The sequence below is a fragment of the Panthera leo genome, chromosome D1, assembly GCF_018350215.1.
Source record: "Panthera leo isolate Ple1 chromosome D1, P.leo_Ple1_pat1.1, whole genome shotgun sequence".
In the NCBI taxonomy this organism is placed as follows: domain Eukaryota; kingdom Metazoa; phylum Chordata; class Mammalia; order Carnivora; family Felidae; genus Panthera; species Panthera leo.
Genome location: NC_056688.1, coordinates 63527875 through 63551261, shown reverse-complemented (window position 1 = coordinate 63551261; position 23387 = coordinate 63527875). Strand labels below are relative to the sequence as shown.

The 23387-nt window shown below is 50.9% G+C and overlaps 1 protein-coding gene across 1 annotated transcript in view; it reads left to right on the top strand.

Annotated features, from left to right (window-relative positions):
• Positions 1 to 1927: 1927 nt before the first annotated feature.
• DCHS1 (dachsous cadherin-related 1) overlaps positions 1928 to 23387 on the top strand; it is a 33772-nt gene continuing 12312 nt past the window's right edge. Inside the window, exons 1-5 of the mRNA XM_042904076.1 lie at positions 1928 to 1973; positions 14823 to 16733; positions 22442 to 22630; positions 22727 to 22958; positions 23098 to 23334. Coding sequence (XP_042760010.1) covers positions 14943 to 16733; positions 22442 to 22630; positions 22727 to 22958; positions 23098 to 23334 — 2449 coding nt within the window. The 5' untranslated portion in view covers positions 1928 to 1973; positions 14823 to 14942. The remainder of the gene's footprint in view (positions 1974 to 14822; positions 16734 to 22441; positions 22631 to 22726; positions 22959 to 23097; positions 23335 to 23387) is intronic.

Here is a 23387-nt window from a genome sequence, read left to right as displayed (position 1 = left end):
GCTTGTAAATGGCAGAGTCTGGACCCCAAACCAGGCAGTCTGGCTCCAGAGTCCACAAGCTTAGTCACCATACCATACTGCCCTATCCAGTGGTTTGTTGTTCAAAATAAATGAGAGCAAACCCTGTAATATGAGAGACTTTGTAAGGACTCAAATATAAGGTTACTCCCTCTTTCCTGAGGGAAGATTTTGGAAAAACAAAAAAGGCAAAACCTCACCCTGTATTCAAGCTTATACGGTATTTGCAGATGACTCCCAAATATTTATGCCCATCCAGGCCATTGTTCTAAGCTACAAAACCTACCTACCCAGCAGGCACTTCAAAGTCAGCAGCCCAAATGTAAAGTCATCATCTTTCTATGGCAACCTGCAAGCTACTGCTGCTCCTTTTGTCTCGCACAGTGAATGTCCTTGCCATCCACTCAGCTGCCCAAACCAGAAATCTGGATGTTACCAAGGACTCCAGCCTCTCCTTCACTCCTCTCTTTCCAAATGCACCCCCTTCTGCTTTAACTGAAACTTTGTTTTCTTTTCTCAGAAGTTCCCAATCTCTCTGTACCATTTTTACACCTCTCAAGCACAGAATACTTTTGGACTCAGCCTACTCACAGTCATCAGGAAAGACAGAAGGGGAAGGGTCAAAACTCTCCCAGTTCTTTGATACTCTCCACCTCTGTCTGATTTCACTCCTTCCCATTTTCTCTTCCAAGTTGTCCCTCGAGCCCCTTCCCAACTCCCTGCCCAGTTCCTATCTCATTTTCCTTTTCTGGGGACTATCTCCTGAGTTAAACCATCAGCCGCAAATCTCTTCTTTCCAATACCTTCCAATCTGTAGCCTCAAATTTGGCATGAAAGAAGAGGGGAGTGAAAGAGAGCTGACCCATGAAGAAGGGAAAAGGGATAGTGCATGGGATTAACAGAAGTGACTAGGAGGGAATGGAAAGACGAAGATGGAAGAAGACGATGGGGAAAGAGGAGGATCGAGAAAGGGATGGCAGAAGGGAATGGGGAGACGGTGAGTGGAAGGGGGCAAGAGGAGACAGGGAGAATGGGAAGGCAGAATGGCTTGGTGATAAAGGGGAAGAGAGGAGAAGGACAGCAGGGGATGGGGAGACGGGGAAGGAAGCCGGGTACGAGAGAAGGGTTGAGAAAGGAGATGGGGAGAATTTGATAGACAAGAGGCTAGGGAGAGAGAGGACTGAGCGGAGGGGATGGGAAGGGAAGAAACGGGTGGAGAGAAAAGGCTGAGGGAAGGGGTGAGAAGCAGGGGACGGGGAGAAAGGGAGAGGAGATGGAGAAAAAAGGGTGGGAGGGAGAAGGGCTGGGCGAGAGAGAGCGGGAGACGGGACAGCGAGGGGGAAGAGGGACGTCCGGGCAATAGGGGCTGGGAAAGAAGATGGAAGAAGAGGACGAGGCAGAGGATGTCGAGATCGGGATGGGAGGAGGGGGCCGGGCGCAGTGACCGGGAGCAGGGACAAGAACGGAGACGTGAGGACCGCGCGGCGCTGGGGCTGGATCCGGCGCCGGGGACTGGGCCGGGAAGTCGAGGGGCGGAGGGAGGACGGGCGGGCGGTGGGGGGGCCGCGGCGCGGAGCGCGGGTGGGGGCGGGGGCGGGGGCTCCGCGGGCGGAGGGGCGGGGGCTCGGGTTACCGCGCGGAGGGCGGGGGAGGGGAGGGGAGGGGGCGCGGGGCCGCGGCGGCGAATCTCGCATCCTCCGCGGGGCGGCTGTGGAGGAGGCGGCGCCCCGGCGGCGGCGGCGGCGGCGGCGGCGGCGGCGGCGAAGGGAAGGACGGACCGACGGCCAGGGGCGCACGGACCGACGGCTGGCTGCCCGGAGCTGATCGCGGGCCCGGAGACAGCGGCGGGGGACGATGCGCGGCCCCAGGCCCCGCGCGGGCGGGCGCTGCCCGGGGGGCTGACCGCGGCCGGACGGCGCCCCAGGACCGGGCGAGGGAGCCCGCGCCGCGCGGAGGTCAGTGCCCGCGCCCGCCCGGCCCGTCCGGCCGCGCCCGCCCGGCCCTCCGGCCTCTCCCGGGCGGCGGCGGCGGCGGTGCAGCCGGGGGCTTTGTTCTGAGCCGGAGACAATGGGGGAGGGGGGGCCTGGGCCTGCGGGACGAGGGCGAGCGTGAACGTGAGCGTGGGGGCAGGGCCTGGGGGTCTTTGTGTGTATGACATCGAGTCGGGTGTGCGGCGTGAGAGTGTGAGGGGGGTGTGGGTGCGGGGTGCGAGCAGGGTGTGTGTGTGCTACTCCGAGTGTGAGTGCATCAGCGGAGTGTGAGTCAGTGCGTGTCACTGGGAGGTTGTGTGTCCGTGTGTATCTGTCTGGTTGTGTGTGTATGTGCGTGTCACTCCGAGGGTGTGTGGGTCAGAATGAGTGTGTGTCATGGTGAGCAAGTCCCAGTCAGGGTGTGTGTGTGTATGTGTGTGTGTGTGTGTGTGTGTGTGTGTGTGTGTGTGTGTGTGTGTTGCCTGCCTCTTTGGAAGCCATGTGTCAGAATGTGGAGGATGGGTGTGTGACAGAGACAAACTGAGACAGAGACAAAGAAACTAAGGGGGAGAAGTAAAGAGAAACAGAGGAGAAACAGGCAAAGCCTGGAGTGGAAGTGGGGCATCCAGGCTGGTGCTCTGAGTTTGTGTCCAGGATGCTTAGATGAGAATCTTGTTCAGGAGACAGAGGGAGGTCACCACAGGCCTGGTCCCACGTGGAGGGGGTGGGGAGAGGGAGGTCTAGAAGCACAATGAAGTCAGTGTGGTGTGGGTTGGGCCTGCAGCCATGGGGTCATAGGCCAGAAAAATATTGTTACTTATGTCAACTCCCCAAATACCCACAGGGGACACAGTTATAGCCCTACTCAACCCACAAGGGACACAATCCTAGGCAACACACACCCACCAGAGATACCTTCACAGCCATCACATACCCCCAGGAAGTACTGTCAAAGCCAACACACACGCAGATGATGCTCTCAGGACAACACACACCCACAAGAGAATTGGTGCAGCCAACACATCCCCACAAGATCATGGTCAAGGCCAACACGTACCATGGGAGACACACTATTACTGCCAACATCTCCTTGTAGACACTGTCACAGCCATGCACATCCACTGGAAACAGTCACAGCCAACCCATCATCTAGGTTATACTTCATCAGAGCTGCCTGTACATAGCAGGTGTTCCAGAGTCCTGACACTGACAGGACGCTGTGTTGCAATGGCCCTTACCACACACCCACTGGAACAACCCCTGCTTTTTGGTGACATGAATATACCAGGAGTGAGCTGTCCCAATTGCTAAACAAGCTCCCATTAACTTACGATGCTCTCACTCCTCCTCCATAGACCCCTAGGCTCAACGTCTTGTTCCCTGAAAACTGGGGACCTGGATCAGTCTTCCCTTCATCCTATAGCCTGCCTTGATTTGAAGTGTCCTTCTAATACCCCAGCCTCACAGCTTCTTGAGCTCCTTAGCTCCTGTTATCTCCTTCTTCCCTCCCAGGACCACTTTGTAGAACTGGTCCATCTCTAACATTGTAAACCCCTCCTTTCCACTCTCTGCGCACAGCCTCCTGTGTCCTTCCAGCTCTCAGATGCCCTCACTCCCATTATACTTACTCTTCAACCTCATAATGGCCTCTTGCCCTTGACCTCTTTGCTTTTTCCTCATCTGCCCCTTTCTGGCTTTGTGCTTTCCTTCCAGTATACACACCCGGGACTATTCCTTCAGACACTCCTTGGCCACTCTTTGTCTCATTGTCCTTGAGCCCACCCATCCCACAAAGTCTCAACCCAAATTCTCAACCACACCAAGTAATGCTTCTATAAATTCATGCTTCTATAAATTCCACCCTCAACTGGCCCTCCATAAATAAGTAAAGGAAATTTTTTCTATTTTCTTCATACCCCTTAACCTCACATCCCTCAGCCCATTGTTTTCAGATTAGTCAATCCACTGGTTTATTCATTCAGCAAACCCATATTAAGTACCTGCCCTGTGCCAGGCAGTGTGGTTGGTGTGGCATTACAAGGGTGAATGAAATGGACATGGTCGTTGCCCTCACGGAGCTTACAGGCTATCTGGTGAGTGCTGTGCCACGGTAGCACACAGCAAGGAAAGCTGAGAGAATATAGGGATGTCAGAAGAGGCTTTCTGGAGGAAATGACGTTTAAGCTTAAGCTCAATGGATAAATAGGGAGTCAGCCAAGCAAAGGAGAGGTGGAGATGAGGTAGACTGGGTGGAAAATATTCAAAACCATGGGAGCAAACATGGAAAAGCCCACTTGCAAGAAGTATTTTACGTCCAAGAGGTAAAGCAATCCAGTGAGCCTGGCACTAATAGTATGTTGTGAGGAGAGGTGAGAAAGTCTGGGAGAGGTGGAGAGACAGCTAGTCAGATCATGTGGTTCTTGTAGGTCACAGGAAAAAGATTATCTAACCCCAAAATAATGGAAAGTCTCCTAATGTTTTGAAGCTACAGTGTGATATGATCAGATCTGGTTTAGAACTACCAAGTCTGACAGCGTGGAGACTTAAGGGAGGGATCTGTAAAGGAGGATCGTTGGCTGTTGCAGGAAGCAGCAGAGGATGACACTGGCCTGAACTGGAATGGTAGCAGCAGAGAGGGAGAAAGTAGATGGTTTCAAGAGTTGTGTAGGCAGCAGGTTCAGCAGGGCTCAGCGGTGGGATGGATGTAGAGGTGAAGGGGAGGGAGGCAGTAAGAGTAGACAATCTGGTCTGTTCACTCACTGAGAAAAGTGAGGCCATCCAATTTGAATTTCCTCAGCCTTCTGCCTCCACCCTCAAATTTTATCTGCATTCCCCTCAATCTTTTCTTTTTTTTTTTTTTTTCCTATGAAGAGGTGTCTCTTCTGTTTAAGACTACTTCACCCATCCCCTCCTGCCTCCATGGGGACATCACTCCCCTAATTATCCTGTGTCTTATTCATTCTCCAGTTTCTCCCTTTGTACCCATTCCTCCTGCGAGCATACACAGAGCCTCCAGTCTCCTGTGCCTCCCTTAAGCCTGTAGTCCCCAATGAGCTAAGAGACCCTCTCATGTTGCTTCACTGTGAAAGGGTCTTCTGCATGGAGCTGTTCCCACTTCCTCACTTCCCCTTTACTCTTGCCCCTCCAGGGTCATGGCTCTCCCTAAGAGAAAGTGACCTCTCATCTGCCAAATCTAGAGGTTCTTTTCAAAAGTCCTCAACTGCCTGACCCCTTGGCGTGGTCTGACATTGTTGACCATTCTTTTCTCTTTGAGTCATTCTTGTCTTATGGCTTCTGAGCCACCATTTTATTCTGTCCACATTTAGTGAGGTCTCAAGTGCCAACCACAATGCCAGGTGATGGGAATATTATGAGAGAAGACACTATTCATACACTCAGGAAGTTTAAACCTCAGTGGAAGAGCCAGGCAGATAAACAGATGATTACAATATGATGGGGTCCATGCATCTCTCTCCCCGAGCTCCTCCTTGCTGTTCCTTCTCAGTCTGCTTTGGAGAGCCCCTAAATGTTACTGTTCCTTAGGGTTCTGGTTTGGACCTTCTTATTGTCTCACTGTATACACTCCTCTAGGTGATCCATCTCATTCATTTCCAGGGCTTTAATTATCATCTCTATAGGCTGATGACTCCCAAATATCTACTTTTTCCGGACCTCTCTTCTGACCTCCAGACCTCCATATCTGCTTCCTACCTGGTCTTTGCTATACAGTTCAGAAGCACCTAAATGTCCAAACCTGAACTCATCATTCCTTCCCCCCACCACCACTGTCTGCACTGAGTTATCAAGCTACACATCCAGAAGTCAACTTCAGCCAATGCCTTGCCTTTGCCATCTGTCTTTCTCCAACCCAGAAAGTCACTGGAACCTGCTGGTCCTACCTCCTTTCCAGCGCTCTCTGGCATCCCATCCCCTTTGCTCCATGGCTTCAGCTACTGCCCTCACCTCATTGTCTGTTCACAAAAATTACTACAAGAGCCTCCTAACTTGTCTCCCTAGACTTCTACTCTTCCTCTTCCAGGCCATTCTTTTCAATGCAGCAGGAGGGATCTCTCTAAAGTGCAAATCCTGCCGTGCACTCCCTGCTCAGTATTCTACAATGTTTTTCCATTATCTTGGGTGAATTCTCCACTTTAATGAGGTTCATGAGATCCCTCACGATCTGACTCCCCTCGGCCTTCCCAGTCTCATCATCTGTGTCATTTCCCTACCTTCCTCACATTCCAGGTTCTAGCCATATTGAATTCCTTGTAGTTCCTCAAAGACATGGCATTCTGCCAAGCTTCTGGCCCTTTGCACATACTGTTCTCTGCCCTAAAAGCCCTTTACTCCCCTCTTCTTATGGCTAGCCCCTTCCCATCCTCAGATCTAGTCTCAAACCCCACCTTTCCTGACTTTACTGTGCAGGCTTGGGATCCTCTTGTCTGACTGTTGTCATTGCCTCTTCCCTGTTCTGTCTCTCTGACTGGGCTGGGGCCTCTTGATGGCAGGGTTGCATATTATATATTTTCATCTCCCTGGGACCCTTCACATTCACATTAATGGCAATGAACAAATGCATGAATAAATGAAGCCGCTTACTGCGTATACCTCATCCTCATTCACTCTTTAGAAGATTGACATCTGGTCTCAGCTGCCCACACAATCAAGACATTTCCACACGTACCCACTTGTCCCACTGGAGACATTGCCACTCCTCTCCCCCACAAACTGTCCTTCCTCACCCTATGTTCTCCTCCTCTCTGCCCTTCACATGGGCTTCTCTTTTCCTGGATCTTCTTCCTCTCCCTCTCTGTACTTGATTTCTCTTTCATTCAGTTGGCAAATATTTAAGAAGCACCAGAAATTTGCAGATACAAATATATTGCTCCAGGTGCCTATTGGGGTTCCTGGAAGGAGAGGAAGATGAGGAAGCTGTGACCTGCCATCAGGCCACAAGGCACGATAGTGCCCACCATCTGCTCCACTCCAGCAAGCCCCCTTCCTGGGAGGTGCCATAGGCTGCTCCTCCCTCCACCACCCCTCACACACCCCCACTGTGGGTCCTCCCAAATCCTGGCACCCTTGGCCCTGCCCCTCCCCATATCAGGTGCCCAGACACCTGTGTGTGCCCTCTTCCTATTCCCTATCCTTCCTGTGGTAACAGAAGCAACTGGACTCTCTGATGCCCTGAGACCTGCAAGCAAAAGCCCCTCCCAGGAGTTCATGCTGCTGGATCCTATCTTCTTCCTGGCTTCCCTCTGCCTGCCCCTTACTTCAGCTCTACAGTCCATGTTTCCTCGGTAACCCTCTGACTCCCAGGCATTTTCAACTACTGACACTTGGGAGGGACTACTACTCAGTTCCTATGTCCACTGGTGAGAGGGTACCTCCTCCCACTGGTCTGCTTGGAACCCCCAAGCCTGGGTCAGGATGCCCCTCTGTGTTCACTTGGCACACTAGAATGTCCTTGTTTATGTTTGTCTCTCTAGGCTGCTCATGGAAGGAGCTAGACTGCATCTCCCATTTGGTTGGTGAGGAAGGAGGAGGAGAAGAAGGAAAGGGAGGAAGGAGAGGGTGTGGGTGTGGGTTGGTTCTGACAGTGCTTCCGGGGGGGGATGTGACGGCTGTGAAGTTATTCCTTGTGGATGTGTGTTGCCAAGGACTGTGTCCTTTGTGGGTTGAGTAGAGCTGACCTTCCAGCCCCACCACTTACCACCTTAGCTTCTCTGAGCTCCCCTTTCCTCAGGTGAAAATGGAGGCAACATTCAGAGAGTTGCTTGAGAATTTAGAAAGAAAACAACTGGTAAGTGTTGAACGGTTAACTTAGTTTACTTCCAACATCTCAGTTCTTCTACTGTGTTCCCCTGACCCTCAACCTCTCACTTCCCTAAACTTGTTCTTTCCTCTTGACATCTCTGGGTTGTTTTCACCTTCTTTTCTTGCTCCAGCCTCACTGGCCTCCTCTGCAACCCAGACTATCAGGGTCATCCCTTGCTGCCCATCACCACCAGCCCTTGCCCTCTCACCCTGCCATGCCTGTCCCAGATCATGTCTCCCTACCTGTGGACACCATGAAGGCAGGGACTCTGTCTGTCCAAGTCACTGCTATATCTCTACTGCTTAGGATGATGGTTGGCCCGTTGTAGGTCTTCAATAGATATTTGTTGAATAAATCTATTAATGAATCATTTCACATGCATGCCCTGGGCCAGCTTCTCTCCATTTTTTCTTTGTCTTCTAGAGACCTCCAAGCATCCTCTGGCCCCTTCTCCTGTCTCACCACCTGACTCCATGCCCACCTGACCCTCTACTTGGACTGGCATTTCCTCATCACAGATCTCCTCCTCTAACCCACCTTGTGCACCCTGTAAGAATTATTCTCTTATAGCAGAATTCTGCTTGTTCTCCTTCCCTGTTGTGTTGCCTTGCCCTTCATTAGAGCATTCCAAGCCTTCCAGCAGAGAAGCAATATAAGGTAACGAAACACTAACTTTGGAGTCCATCAGAGCTGTGTTCCACATCTCTCTGCCACCCACTCTGACCCTCAGTTTCCTCATCTGTGAAATAACACTTATCCCAGAGTTGTCGTGTGTGTCTGGCACACAAGAGCAGCTGATATTTATTCAGCCTTCACTGTATGCCAGACGATGTGCTAAGTTTTTGGTTACATTCTTTCATTTAACTCTTGTGTCAACCATATAAAATGGACACTTTAATCCCCTCATTACCAAGGAGGAAACTAAGAAAGGTTGAACAATTCACCCAGGACTACACTGTAAGTGGCAGAGTCAGAATTTGCACTGAAGTCTGTCTCACAGCAGAGCCAATCTTCTTAATTATGCTTGGGCACTTACAAAACACATACTGTGTGCCAGACACTGTTCTAACAGCAAACACAGTGTAGGAAGTGCTATTATTGTCTCTACTTTATAAATGAAGAACTGGAAGCTCAGAGAAATTGAGTGGCTTTCCCAGGGTCACAAAGCTAGTAAGTGTGAAGCTGGGCAAAAAACATTTGGTTTGGCCCCAGAGTCCACGTTTTCACCACTATCCTGTCCTGCCCTACTGTGATATATTGCCTCCCTATCGTAGAAGTGCAGTGTGTATTGATGAATCAATCTATGCTGTGTTGTTGAGTTGTTTAGTTGATTTATTCTTTATCATTTCCCACTGCAGGAGGCTTGCACCCTTCAGACTCTCCTGAAACTATTCTCTCCAGATCTCTAGTGAATTCCTTACTGATAAAATCAATGGCCACTTCTCAGCCCTCGTCTTGCATGAAGTCTCAGCAGCCCTGGACACTATTGATCCCTCCCTTCTTGTTGAAATATTTCCTCCCTTAACTTCTGTGATACTGCCTCCTCTTCTTCTTCTCTGAGAAGAATAAAGGTCTCCTCAGTCTGCCCCTTAAATATGACTACTCCTCAGGGTTCTATGCTAGACCCTCTTCTTCCTCTGCACATCCTAGCTGATGGGTCTCCAAGCCCATGGTTTTCACCTACCCCTGATTTGTCCAAATCCCTGTCTCCAACCCAGACCTCTCTCCTCCAGACCTGCAAATCCAATTGTGTCTGGGACATCACCATGTGGGGATCCCAGTGGGCACCTGAAAAATGGCTTCTCCTCGGTGGTATCCTAATGGCACCACTTTAGTAACCAGGCCAGAACCCTGGGATCAGTCTAGACCCTTCCATTCCCTCACCCTTCCTGACGCATCAGTGGCCAAGTTTTAACCAACTTCACCTCCGTTATCTGTGTCTTCTGCTACTGACCTGGGCTGTCACAGACACCTCATACCTGGTCTCTCTCCTCCCATATGTTCTCTTCTTCAGGCCTCCATTGTCTTGCCAGCACTCCCTCCCTTCAGCTCCCCTGCCATTTCTTCCTTTCTTCATCTTTCCCTTCTCTCTGCATCCTAGGCAGCATGGAGTGCATAGTCTTGGGATCAAATTGGGGCTGTGTTAACTCAGAAAAGTTGTTTCACACTGAGGAAGGCAGGACACCTTCCTCACAGGGTTGTTTTGATTAAATGGGGGTATGTCTGTGAACTACCTGGCATAGAGCCCAGCACACCATTAAAGTTCAGAAAAGGGACTTTTCCTCTGCTTGTGTCTGTCCCCAGCCTCTCTGAAGTGGCTCCCAGGAACCAGTCCTCAGGAGGAACACAACCCTCCCATGAGTTTTCTCAGGGATATCCTGGGAAGCCAGTTTGTCAGCCTTCTCCTTCCTCCCTTCCTCACCCTCCTCTCCTCTCTGCCCTCCAACACAGCTCTGTCTCCCACCTCTGTTTACCTCCCCCACCTCTCCAGGCTAGCTGTGTCCACTCTGACTTAGCTCCCCCCTCTGTAGTAACTGCACTCGCCCTCTCCTTTGCCCTTTGCCACATGTGCTCTCTCCTTTGTCACACTGGCTTACTTTCTCTCAGTCTTGCCCCAGCCATCCCCACCAGCATTCTCACATCCCTTCCTGTCCCCGTTATGCCTAGCCCTCCCTTTGCTCACCAAGGTTACTCTCTTCCTCCATGATTTCTACGCCAATCTGCCTTTCTAGTCCCCCCCTCACTCTGTTGTCTTTCTGGTCCCTGCCCCTCCCTGGCCCTAGGACAGGAAGTTGAGGGAGGAGGCCTGGGCGGTGCCAGCTCCCCCAGCCTGCTTCCCTTCGGTACCTCGGCCACTCCTCTACTTCCTTCTGGAGCACCCCCTTCCTTTATGGTCCCCCTACTCCTCCCCCAACCCACCTCTCTTTCCTCTCCCATGTTCCCCCTGCTCCCAGGTCCTGTAGACACACAGGCTGTGGTGGGGGGGAGGATTGACATCACATCGCAGGCCCCAATGAACAGCCTCGCCCCTCCCCCTCCTAATGAGAACCAGCTGTGGTTCCAGAGGCCCAGATGTGGGGCTAGAGAGGGAGAGCGGGATGGAGCCAGAGGACAGAGCAACAGGACCAAGACACTGAGGGCATGCAGCAAGGCAGAACTTGGTGGGAGAGGACAAGTGACCGATCTGGGGGAAGAAAGAAGACAGGTCTGGGCAGGAGACAGGTGGACTACTGAGGCCAGATCTGGGGGAAGGGACAGGACAGACCTGGAGAAGGAAAGAGACAGGAACAGGGAGGAGGAGCCAGTCCTGGGGAAGAGGCACTGAAAAGCACCGGACAGATGGGGAGATGGTGCTGAGAGGAGAGTTGGAGACAGGATGAGACAGTCTCTGGAGAGAGTCTGGAGTGCGAGTTTGGAACTGGAAGTCCTGGAGCAGGAAGTGATGAGGCACAGTCCAGACAGAGGCCCCAGGGACCTAAAGGTCACAGCTGCAGCCACAGAGCTGACCACGAGTGCCCCGGCAGCATGTGCGAGAGCATGCCTGTGTGTGGGTGGGTCTGCGAGTGTATGCGTGCGTGCCTGCCAGTGTGTCTGCACACATGAAAGTGTGCCTGTCTGTGTACCTGGTTGGGATGTGTATGTGAATGTGTCCGTGTGTATATTGTGGGGGGATATCATGCGAACATGCCTGCCCGTGTGAGGCTGGTAAGAAAGTGTCTTTCTGTGTGTACAAAAGCAGGCCTGTATGTGTCTTTGTATGCCTGCATATGTATGTGGGCGGGGGTAGGTTCCATGGGAATGAATATGCCCATCTGTGTGTGTGAAAACATGCTTCTCTGTGAGGGGGGGTGTATCTGCATATGTGCACTGGCTGTGTATATGTCAACGTAGCCCCTGTCCAAATATGTATGAGTGTGTTGAACGTGCCTATCTGTATGTGAGTCTGTGTAGCTGGCTGTACATGGGTCTGTGACTGTGAGTATGCACCTTTCTGTGCCCATTGTGAGATTATACTGGGCGTGTTTGCAATGGACAGGAACCCAGGTTATACAGGTTAGGATAAGGGGCAAGTGCCTGGGCCTGAATGCCTCCTCTTTCAGGGCTGATGATTCACCTGAGCTTTTATCTCATACCACTCATACATCCTTTCATTCAGAAAACATATTGATCACAAACTATGTACCATGCTCCGTGCTACACACAACGGTGAATAAGATACAATCCTAGCCTCTCACATAGCTGACATCCTGTCTCTGGGTGGGGAGACAGAGAATTATAATACAGTAATAAATACATCGGCCTCACTGTCCATTATCTTCTCTCCCCATCCACCATAACTGCTTTCTCTCCACTGACTGATTAAATAAATACAACCAACTCTTAACCCTTGATCCCTAACCCAGTCTCTAGGCCCAGATCCCTGACCTGGGCCCCTGGGCCAACCCTGTGCACTCACCCTCTCCGCTCTCTGAGTCAGACCTATGTTCACTCATTTCCTTTTTCTGAATTCCTCCGACCTATTATCCAATGTGGCAGTTCCATGAGCTCCTCAGACTTGAGTCCCCAAGGAGAGTGCACACAGAGCAGCCCAGAACTCTGAAGCCAGGATGAAGGGATCCATCAGAGATGGTGTTGAGAGGTGCTGAGAAAGCAGCTTCCAGATGCCCGGCTCTGAGCTCCTTGCTTCCATTGCCTCTAATTCTCACAGAATCATCTGGATTAGGAAAATAACTCAAACTTCAGAATCCCTACTGTTTTTATTGCCTCACACAGGTGGGAGGGATGGGGAATGGAAGTGTAAGTGAGAGGTCAGAAACTCCCTTGGGAGGACAGGAAGTCCTAAAGCAGAGCTAATACATAAAAACCTGAGGACACACTTCTGTAGCCACAGGACTGACCTTGGTGCCTCAGGGGCACAGGCTCACGTGTGTTTGTGTATGTCATCTGAGTTGGCATGTCCATGGACATGCTGTGTCAGCACATGAGTGTGGTGGTGTAGAATTATAAGGCTCTGACCTTGCACTCAGCATTGATTGCCTGCTCAACTATGCTGGACAGAGTCCAACTAAGACCCTGAAGTTGCTGCCCTCAAGGAGCCTGTAATTCAGGGCTGCTATGCAGTTTATTGCCAGTGTGCACCTAGAGCAGTGAGAGCCCAGAGGCTCTGATGGTACGATGGGCTCTGCAGGTAGGGGGAGAGAGACGTCATAGAAGATTCCACAGAAGACAGGACATTGGAATTGGATCTTGAAGACTGAATAGGAGATGGCCACTTGGAGAGGACTTTTAAAGGATATCACAAGACGAGAGAGCTGTGCATACAGGGCGAAGAGTGGGGATGGCTTTAGTGTTGGGATGCAGGGTGTGGTGGAAGAAAGTAAAGGTAGGGCGCACTGGAGAGGTGGCAGGCTCAGATCAGGAAGCTATATATTAAGGACACTGTACTTTATCTTTTAGGCTAGAGGTTGCCTATGAACTCCCCGAAACTGCAGACACAGTTTGCGTGTATGTGTATGTGCATTTTTTTTTCTGGAGAGGAGCAGCAGTTTTTTGCCGTCAGTAATGAGGAACCCATGGAAGCCTCTCTTCAGGAGTGATTTGGTTAAAGCTGCATGGATAGCTCTGGTCAGGTGGAGATGGGTCAAAAGGTCCAAGCCAGGAGGCAGGGGGAGCAGTAAGTAAGGGGCTGCTGTAGGAATCAAAAGGACAGATGACTGTGTTCAGACTAGGTCAGCAGCTGCAAAGCAAGAGGAAAGGGCAGACTTGAGACATATCTTATTGAGATGGTCAGGTGTTGATGCTAACTAGAAATCAGACTGAAAAAAAGCAAAGAAGCAAGAAGAGCTGCTGAGTGGTTGTACTGTTCACAGGAAGGAGAGTGAAGGAAGAAAATCAGCTTGAGGTGAAGGTTAGGGATATGGTGTTCTGCAGCTCTCTCTGTAGGCCTGGAATCCACAGCCACATATTCTGTATGATCCATTCGGCCAAGTCTCACTGGTTCTTCAAAGGCCCCTTCCTCTGGGCTTCCACAGCACCTCATATGCCATCTGACACAGCACTAGTTACTAGTGTGTCTCCCTATCTAGACTGGGACCTGCCTGGGAACAAGACCGTGCTCTTTCTTTCTTCCTTGGGACCAGCACAGTGCCAAGCTTATAGCGGGTTAATTCTTGAATATATCACCTACACACTGATCTAATCCATCCTTCACCCTTAAAGCAAGTTAGCTCCCTAAAAACACAATCTGTAGGAAGGAAGGAGGGAGGGAGGGATGAAGAGGATTTTTAGGGTGGTGAAACTACTCTGCATTGATACTATAATGCATGTTGTTATATATGTCCATTATACACATATACATTATACATTTGTCCAAACCTATACAACGCACAACACACGGCTGAGTGTCCGACTCTTGATTTCAGTTCAGGGCATGATCCCAGGGTCATGGGATTGAGCCCCGCATCAGTCTCCAGCCTGCTTAAGATTCTCTGTGCCTCTCACTCTGTGCCTCTCCCCTGCTTGTGCTCTTTCTCTCTCTAAAATAATCAAGTGATTAAATAAAATAAAATAGGAAAGTCTTCAACATATTTAAATGCTGATAGAAGTCTCCAAAAGGTGATGATTGAAGGTGAGGTTACCAAAAACACATGGTTATTGAGGTATTAGTCCTGAATGAGAAGAAAAATAAGAAAGGATTGGCCATATTTTTAAGTCCAGAGATGAAAGGAAGGGAGTCCAAGGGCATTGAGACCTGGACAATAGGAACAAAACAGTCTGCTGGGGGAGGAGGGTTAGGGTGGGATGGCAAGCTGCCAGGGAAAGACTGGAGCGGGTCCTGAGGAGTTCTGAAACAGGCACTTCTTGGACTCAAGATGGGTGTGCAACAGCACAAATGCCCTACGGCAGGGCTGAGCATGCCTCAGTCTTGCTGTGGCTTAGGTCCCAGTCTCCCTGGACCATTGATTCCGTTCCCCACCTCCCCAATCATGACTTTTTTCCTTCTGCTTTTCTCCCAGGTCAGGGAGCCCGAGCTGGAGCCAGGGCCCAAGCTGGACCTGATCCAAAACCTGAGATCAAGCTGGGCCCAGAGCCTGACCCAGAGCTGGAGCCCAAGTCACAACTGGATCGCCCCTGTCATGCAGAAGGAGCGGGGCATTGCGCCTTCCTGCACTGGCATGCAGAGCTCCAGGCACCTCCCCCTGCTACCACTGCTGCTGCTGCTGCTGCTGGGAGCCAGAGTGTCAGGCGCCTGGGGTCAGGCCGGGAGCTTGGACCTACAGATTGATGAGGAGCAACCGGCAGGCACATTGATTGGGGACATCAGTGCAGGGCTTCCACCAGGCACAGCAGCACCTCCCATGTACTTCATCTCCGCCCAAGAGGGCAGCGGGGTGGGCACAGACCTGGCCATCGATGAACACAGTGGAGTGGTCCGTACAGCCCGTGTCTTGGATCGTGAGCGGCGAGATCGCTACCGATTCACCGCAGTGACTCCTGACGGTGCCACCGTAGAAGTTACTGTGCGAGTGGCTGACATCAATGACCATGCTCCAGCCTTCCCGCAGGCTCGGGCTGCCCTGCAGATACCTGAGCATACAGCTCTTGGCACCCGCTACCCGCTGGAGCCTGCTCGTGATGCAGATGCTGGCCGCCTAGGAACCCAGGGCTATGCACTATCTGGTGATGGGGCTGGAGAGACCTTCCAGCTGGAGACACGTCCTGGTCCAGATGGGGCCCCAGTGCCAGAACTGGTAGTTACTGGGGAGCTGGACCGAGAGAACCGCTCACACTATATGCTGCAACTGGAGGCCTATGACGGCGGTTCACCCCCGAGGAGGGCCCAGGCCCTGCTGGATGTGACACTGCTGGACATCAATGACCATGCCCCAGCTTTCAATCAGAGCCGCTATCACGCTGTGGTGTCTGAGAGCCTAGCCCCTGGCAGTCCTGTCTTGCAGGTGTATGCATCTGATGCTGATGCTGGTGCCAATGGGGCTGTGACTTATGAGATCAACCGGAGGCAGAGCGAGGGTGATGGACCCTTCTCCATTGACGCACACACGGGACTGCTGCGGCTGGAGCGGCCACTGGACTTTGAGCAACGGCGGGTCCATGAACTGGTGGTGCAGGCGCGGGATGGCGGGGCTCACCCTGAGCTAGGCTCAGCCTTTGTGACTGTGCACGTGCGAGATGCCAATGACAATCAGCCCTCCATGACTGTCATCTTCCTGAGTGCAGATGGCTCCCCACGAGTGTCTGAGGCTGCCCCACCTGGCCAGCTCGTTGCTCGCATCTCTGTGTCAGACCCAGATGATGGTGACTTTGCTCATGTCAACGTTTCCCTGGAGGGTGGAGAGGGCCATTTTGCCCTAAGCACTCAGGACAGTGTCATCTACCTGGTGTGCGTAGCTAGGCAGCTGGATCGGGAGGAGAGGGATGCCTATAACTTGCGGGTTACTGCCACAGACTCAGGCTCACCCCCACTGCGGGCCGAGGCTACCTTTGTGCTGCATGTCACTGATGTCAATGATAATGCGCCTACCTTTGACCGTCAGCTCTACCGACCTGAGCCCCTTCCTGAAGTTGCACTGCCTGGCAGCTTTGTGGTGCGAGTGACAGCCCGGGATCCTGATCAGGGCACTAATGGTCAGGTCACCTATAGCCTGGCCCCTGGAGCTCACACCCGCTGGTTCTCCATCGACCCCACATCAGGCATTATTACCACGGCTGCCTCGCTGGACTATGAATTGGAACCTCAGCCACAGCTGATTGTGGTGGCCACAGATGGGGGCTTGCCTCCTCTCGCCTCCTCCGCCACAGTCAGTGTGGCCCTGCAAGATGTGAATGATAACGAGCCCCAGTTCCAGAGGACTTTCTACAATGCCTCACTGCCTGAGGGCACCCAGCCTGGAACCTGTTTCCTGCAGGTGGGTAAGTCCTGCACACAGCAGGATGTTGCTGTGGGCAGGAATGGATGAAAGGGTCACAGGGGACCTCAGAACAGAAACCAAGCCTTGCAGGTGCATCTGTTTATGGTGACTTATGTCAGAGGGTTTGGTCCTATCCTGTGAGCTCCAAAGTCTGTGCAGAGGGTGAGGGCTAACGACAAGATGAGAAAGCAGGGTTTGAGAGCTGGGCCAGGTGAGGCAGTTGAGAGAATTAAGATTGGATCAAGAGAAAAAGTGTCCTGTGGTGTCAAGAAGTGAGAGAAACTCTATCAAATCTCAAAGCTGTTCTGAAAGGCAGAGATGGAGATTCTGTACACCCATGTGGTTCCTGTTCCCCTAAGGGGATGCCAGTATTTATGGAGCCCTTGTCCAGTGCTGGGCTCTGCTGGAAGAAATCCCCATCTGTCTCCCTGGAGCTGAGCCTTGATGAGACATTTGGGCTCAGGCACAAGATAACAAGAAGTATTAATGAGATCCCAATATCCAGAGCAGGAAGGCCTCTCACAGGAGGAGGTGAGAGCCCTGGACAGACTCTGGAAGCCATAGAGTGCTTGTGAGTCAGGCCTGGAGGAGACAGAGGGGTCATGAAACTAAAGAGGCAGGCCAAGGCCAGATTGCAGAAGTCCTTGGACACCAAGCCATGAGGTAAGATTAGGACTTTACTTGGAAGGCAAAGGAGGTCACTGAACTTCTTTGAGCCAGAAGAGGGTGTGATCATATTATGTTTTTTTTAATATTTTTTTATTTGTTTTGAGAGAGAGAGAGAGAGAGAGAGATCAGGGAAGGAGAAGAGAGAGAGAGAGAGAGAGAGAGAGAGAATCCCAAACAGGGATTCCCCACTATCAGTGCAGAGCCCGACAGGGGGCTTGAATCCATGTACCATGAGATCATGACCTGAGCTGAAACCAAGAGTCGATACTTAACTGACTGAGCCACGCAGGCCCCATTGTTTTTGTTTTTTAAAGACTACTTTTTGGGAGCAATTTTAGATCCACAGCAAAATTGAGTTGAGAGCAAAGATTTCAAATATACTCTCTGTCCCCATTCATATACCCTCCCCGACCAGAGTGGTTCATTTGTTACAACTGATGAACGTACATTGACACATTATCACCCCAAATCCCCAAAAATGGTTTACATTAGGGTTTACTCCTGGTGTTGTACACTGTATATGTTTGGACAAATGTATAATGTATATGTGTATAATGGACATATATAACAACATGCATTATGGTATTAATGCAGAGTAGTTTCACCACCCTAAAAATCCTCTTCATCCCTCCCTCCCTCCTTCCTTCCTACAGATTGTGTTTTTAGGGAGCTAACTTGCTTTAAGGGTGAAGGATGGATTAGATCAGTGTGTAGGTGATATATTCAAGAATTAACCCGCTATAAGCTTGGCACTGTGCTGGTCCCAAGGAAGAAAGAAAGAGCACGGTCTTGTTCCCAGGCAGGTCCCAGTCTAGATAGGGAGACACACTAGTAACTAGTGCTGTGTCAGATGGCATATGAGGTGCTGTGGAAGCCCAGAGGAAGGGGCCTTTGAAGAACCAGTGAGACTTGGCCGAATGGATCATACAGAATATGTGGCTGTGGATTCCAGGCCTACAGAGAGAGCTGCAGAACACTGTGACGTGTTCAGGTGACTGCATTGTTCAGGTTGGCCCCAACTGTGCTGATAAGAGTTGCAGAGAGATGAGACAAAATAGTAGACAGGGACCAGATTGCAAGCTTTGACTTTGTTTTAAAAATCACAGGGGGCCAAAGAGGGGCTGTAAGCAAATCTGGTATGCCTTTTGAAATGATTGCTTTGGCTGCATCATGGAATATGGAGTATGCAAGAGAGGAAACAGGAGGTAGCGAGGCCTCTTAGGAGACTAGTGCTTGAAGTCTTTACATCTCAGAAGTCCACCAGACCCTTGCGCATCTTCTCAGGGCCTAGACTTCAGGCCAGTGCCTAGACCCAGCTGACGCCTTGCCTCTGGCCAGACTCTGGGTATTTGCCTGCCTGCTGCTGTCCAGCTCCCACCCACTCTCCCATGTGTTTACTCTCCCTCTTGGCCTCGGACCAATGGGTGATGACTTCCAAACTTTTTCCTCCTCATTAGTGCCTGAAGCAAGAGGGTAACTCTCCAAGGGGTTTCCTGGAGTTTTTACTATTCATAACTATAGGGAGGTGGGAGTTAAAAATGATCACCAAGTGTTCATACCTGTTCATATCTGAATATTAAGACAAGAAGTCTTAATATTCAATTCACTCAATATACATTTATCAAATATCTACCATGTGCAAGTCATTGCATTAGGGACACAGAATACAGTCATGAATGAGTCATTCACCCCGCCCCCTGCTTCATGGAGTTTATAGTCTAGAGTGGAGATTCATGTGCAAAGAAGTAGTTGTACTGCAATAAGAAAACCTCCATGATGGGGTCTTATGTGAGGTAGACAGGCAGTATGAATGCATCCCAAAAGAGGTGAGCCTCAAGCTGAGACTTACAGGATGAGCAGCAGTTGGTGAGGAGACCAGACAGTGGGGAGTGTAGGGCGGTGGTCCAGGCACAAGTGACACACGTGCACAGAGCAGTGGGAGAGCCTGACTTGTTCAGGGGCCTACAAGTGGCTCAGTGTCTCTGGAGGTTAAGGTTTGGGATGGGAGACTGGGACGGAGACTGTGCAGGTAGGCCAGACAGTGAGGAGTCAAGCCAAGCCAAAGGGTTTGAGCACTTTTCTTTGGAGAACATTAAAGATTTTCAAGTGGAAGGGTAATATGATCATATTTGCTTTCTCAAAAGATCCTTTTGGTAGTCAGTATAGAACAGCGGTTCACAACTGGGCATGGTTTTGCCCTCTGGAGGGGACATCAGGCTATGTCTACAGACATTTCATTCTGACACATGAATGTCACAAGTGGTGTGATGCTACTGACATCTAGCGCACAGAGGCCAGGGATGCTGTCAAACATCCTGCAATGCACAGGACAGCACACAACAAAGGATTATCTGATCCAAAATGCCAGTTGTGCCAAGGATGAGAAGTCCTGGTGTAGAAGATGGATTGGAGGCTCAGGCCCCTATGAGAAGGGAATCACAATAGTCCAGGGGAGAGATGGCTCAGGCCTAAATCAGGACAGTGATAATGGTGATGGAGAGGAATAGACAAATAGGAGAGATAATGAGGATTTACTTAGTCCCTAGTTGATTGATATACCGGGAGAGAAAAAGGGAAGAACAGATTTCTGGCTTGAGCAACTGCCTGGATGGAAGAGTCATTAGAGAGGGGTTGGAATGATCATGAGTTTAGTTTTAGACACATTGGATTTAAGGTGCCACTTGGGACATCCAAGTGGAGATATTGAGCAGGCATCGATGTGCAGGTTTGGAGCTCAGAGGAGTGGTCCAGGTCAAAGTGCAGATGATGGTCAAAGCCACAGAAATGGAAGAGAAGGTCCTGAGGGAGCATGTCGAGTGAGAAGGCCAGGGAGAGATCCCAGGGAGCAAGTGTGTGAGAACAGTCAGGGAAAGGGGAGGTGGAGGAGTCTGTGGAGGGGGAGGCAGCAGAAGGAGAAGTGGGAGACACCTGGGAGGGAGGTCAGGGTGGGGTGGATGCAGTAAGTTTGTGGTCTGCTAGGAACTTCAGAAAATTCACAGATAAGGGTGTTTACTTCCTCCTTGAAGTAGTGCATTCGATGAGAGCTAAAGGCGGGTGGGGATTAAAGGAGAGCTAAGTGGGAGAGGGGGCTGACCAAGGTTGGGCTGGGACGCAGGGCTGAGCGCCTGTTGAGAAGAGAAACTGCATTTGCAGTGGAGCCTCTGAGCTGGAGCTGCACAGGCTGGGAAATTCACTTCTGCCTTGGTCATTTCCAGTCAGTGGCCTCTATGCCTTTTGGGGTCACTTCCTGACAACTTCCCCTGACCACTATTTATTGCTTTCTTCCTGCAGGGAGTCAGAGGGCAAAGGTCTTTAACAGCTTCTGGAGATGATGCAGCAGCTGTGCTGCAGCCCGCCTGGATTGATGCAGGGGGATGTTTGTCTCCTGGGATATCTGGGCCCACAGCCACAGTAAAGAGTTAGAGCAGGAGCTGTTTTCCAGGGTTCAGCCATGGCAGGGTCTCTCCGGAGGGTAAACAGTGCTACAAATCACTTCTGTCAAGGGCCTGGGCAACAATCAGAAGTCCTTGGCTAGCCTCCTTTCTGAGGAGCATTTTCTGGCTACGAAAAGGGAACTCTCCAGCTTCCTCTTACAGCATACCGTGACCCTAAGACCCTTGTACACACAGAGAATACTTTGTCACAGGCTACAGCAGTCAACACCAGCTAACACACTGTTGGGGGTCTAATGTGCACCCAATGTATAAAACTTAGTTTGAAGGAGGTTTTTGTTGTAAGGGCAATCAGAATATCTGTTTGCTCATTCAACAAATATATATAGAGTACCTACTGTGTGCCTGGCCCTGTCCTAGGCTCAGAAGCTTTTGGAATGGTGTCTCCCGCTGCTCTGCTTCTGAAATGTTCAGAGGCTCCTGACATTGGTGTGCAATAGTTTACCTTTTCCTGAGCCAGTCTAGGAGATGCCCAAGAATTAACCAGGAAAGCCTTCCCCTACTTCTTGGTTTTGTGGAGCCTCCTGGACATAATGCCCTTGATGCCCCATGGACTTGCAATTCTCCCTCTCTCACTTCCAACAAGGTTGGCTTGAGAGGCAGTGGATGCCACAGGTGCGTGAGCCACATCCATAAATCCACAGAGCAGACCCCGATCCCTCCAGCGATTAGATTCCAGTATCAATCAAACCCTGCTCTGGAATGGCCAAACTCCAGAAAACGCAGGGCTAGAACATCAGTCCCAGTAGGTGCATCAGTCAGCTAGTTCTCTACTCAGAGTGATTATGAGACTTGGTGACGGTTATTAACTCCCTGTGACCCATCTGGAATTTGCAGTCATAGCCCAAGCACTCTCCTTTGTCAGTGCAGTTAGACCTCATCGTTTGCAGATTCTGCATTTGTGAATTTGCAGACTCTCTAAAATTTATTTCTAACCCCCAAAACAATACTTATGGAGCTTTTGCAGACATTTCTGGACACGTGCAGAATGATGAAAAATTCAAGTGGCCTGATGTGCACATTCCAAGCAATGCTCTGCCTTCATATTTCAGCTCATACTGTAAACAAGGGTCCTTTTTGTGGTCTATTTGGTGCCACATTTTTTGCATTTTTGTCCTCTTTGTTTGGTGATTTTGCTGTTTAAAATGGTCCCCAAGTGTAGTGCTGAAGTGCTGTCTGGTGTTCCTAAGCACAGGAGGGCTGTGATGTGCCTTATGAAGAAAATTAGTATGTTAGATAAGCTTCATTCAGATATGATTTATAGTGCCATTGGCCATGAATTCAGTGTTAATGAATCAACAATATATATTACATAGGTGTCTTTAAACAGAAACATGCATAAAACAAGGCTATGTATTGACCAGCTGACAAAAATGTGATCAGAGGCTCACAGGATCCTAAACGAGGTGGTGAGGTTTGAGATGTAGTTGGGTTTTGGCCCATGTCCTATTAGTCCCCTGTATGTGTCCACCATCCAAAGACCCTGGCTCCCAGTTGGCCCAGGGCCTGCTTCTTCTAATTGCCACTTAACTCTGGCTCTTCTGGTCAACAAGATGGACATCACTCACCCCAGCCTCTCCCCAGGTGACAGCCACAGATGCAGACAGTGGCCCATTTGGCCTCCTCTCCTATTCCTTGGGTGCTGGACTTGGGGCCTCAGGGTCTCCCCCATTCCGCATTGATGCCCAGAGTGGTGATGTGTGCACGACCCGGATCCTAGACCGAGACCAGGGGCCCTCGAGCTTCGACTTCACAGTGACAGCTGTGGATGGGGTGAGTGGGCAGACCATGGGTAGGCTGGGTGTTGGAATAGGGCATTCACCAGAGCCAGACAAGGTCCACCTGACTTATGGCTGCATGTCTCCCTAGGGAGGCCTCAAGTCCATGGTATACGTGAAGGTGTTTGTGTCAGACGAGAATGACAACCCACCTCAGTTTTATCCACGGGAGTATGCTGCCAGTCTGAGTGCCCAGAGTACACCAGGCACAGCTGTGCTGAGGGTGCGTGCCCATGACCCTGATCAGGGGCCCCACGGGCGACTCTCCTACTACATCCTGGCTGGCAATAACCCCCCACTCTTTGCCTTGGACGAGCACTCAGGTGAGGATCCTCCCATTCCCAGGCCTTGCCCCCGGATCCCTCTCCCCACCTGCTTACATGAAGTATTGCCCCCTCTCCCATAACCTTTTTACTTCTATTCTGTTTCCTTATACGTCAGTGCTTCTATCCCTTCTCCCAGGGCTGTTGACAGTAGCCTGGCCCTTGGCCAGACGGGCCAACTCTGTGGTGCAGCTGGAGATTGGGGCCCAGGATGGAGGTGGCCTGCAGGCAGAGCCCAGTGCCCGAGTCAACATCAGCATTGTGCCTGGAACCCCTGTACCACCTGTATTTGAGCAACTACAGTATGTCTTTTCCGTGCCAGAGGATGTGGTGCCAGGCACCAGTGTCGGCGTAGTCCAGGCACGCAACCCACCAGGTATCATTTATCATTATACCCATTTGGTGCTGTACCCAGACACACCAACATAA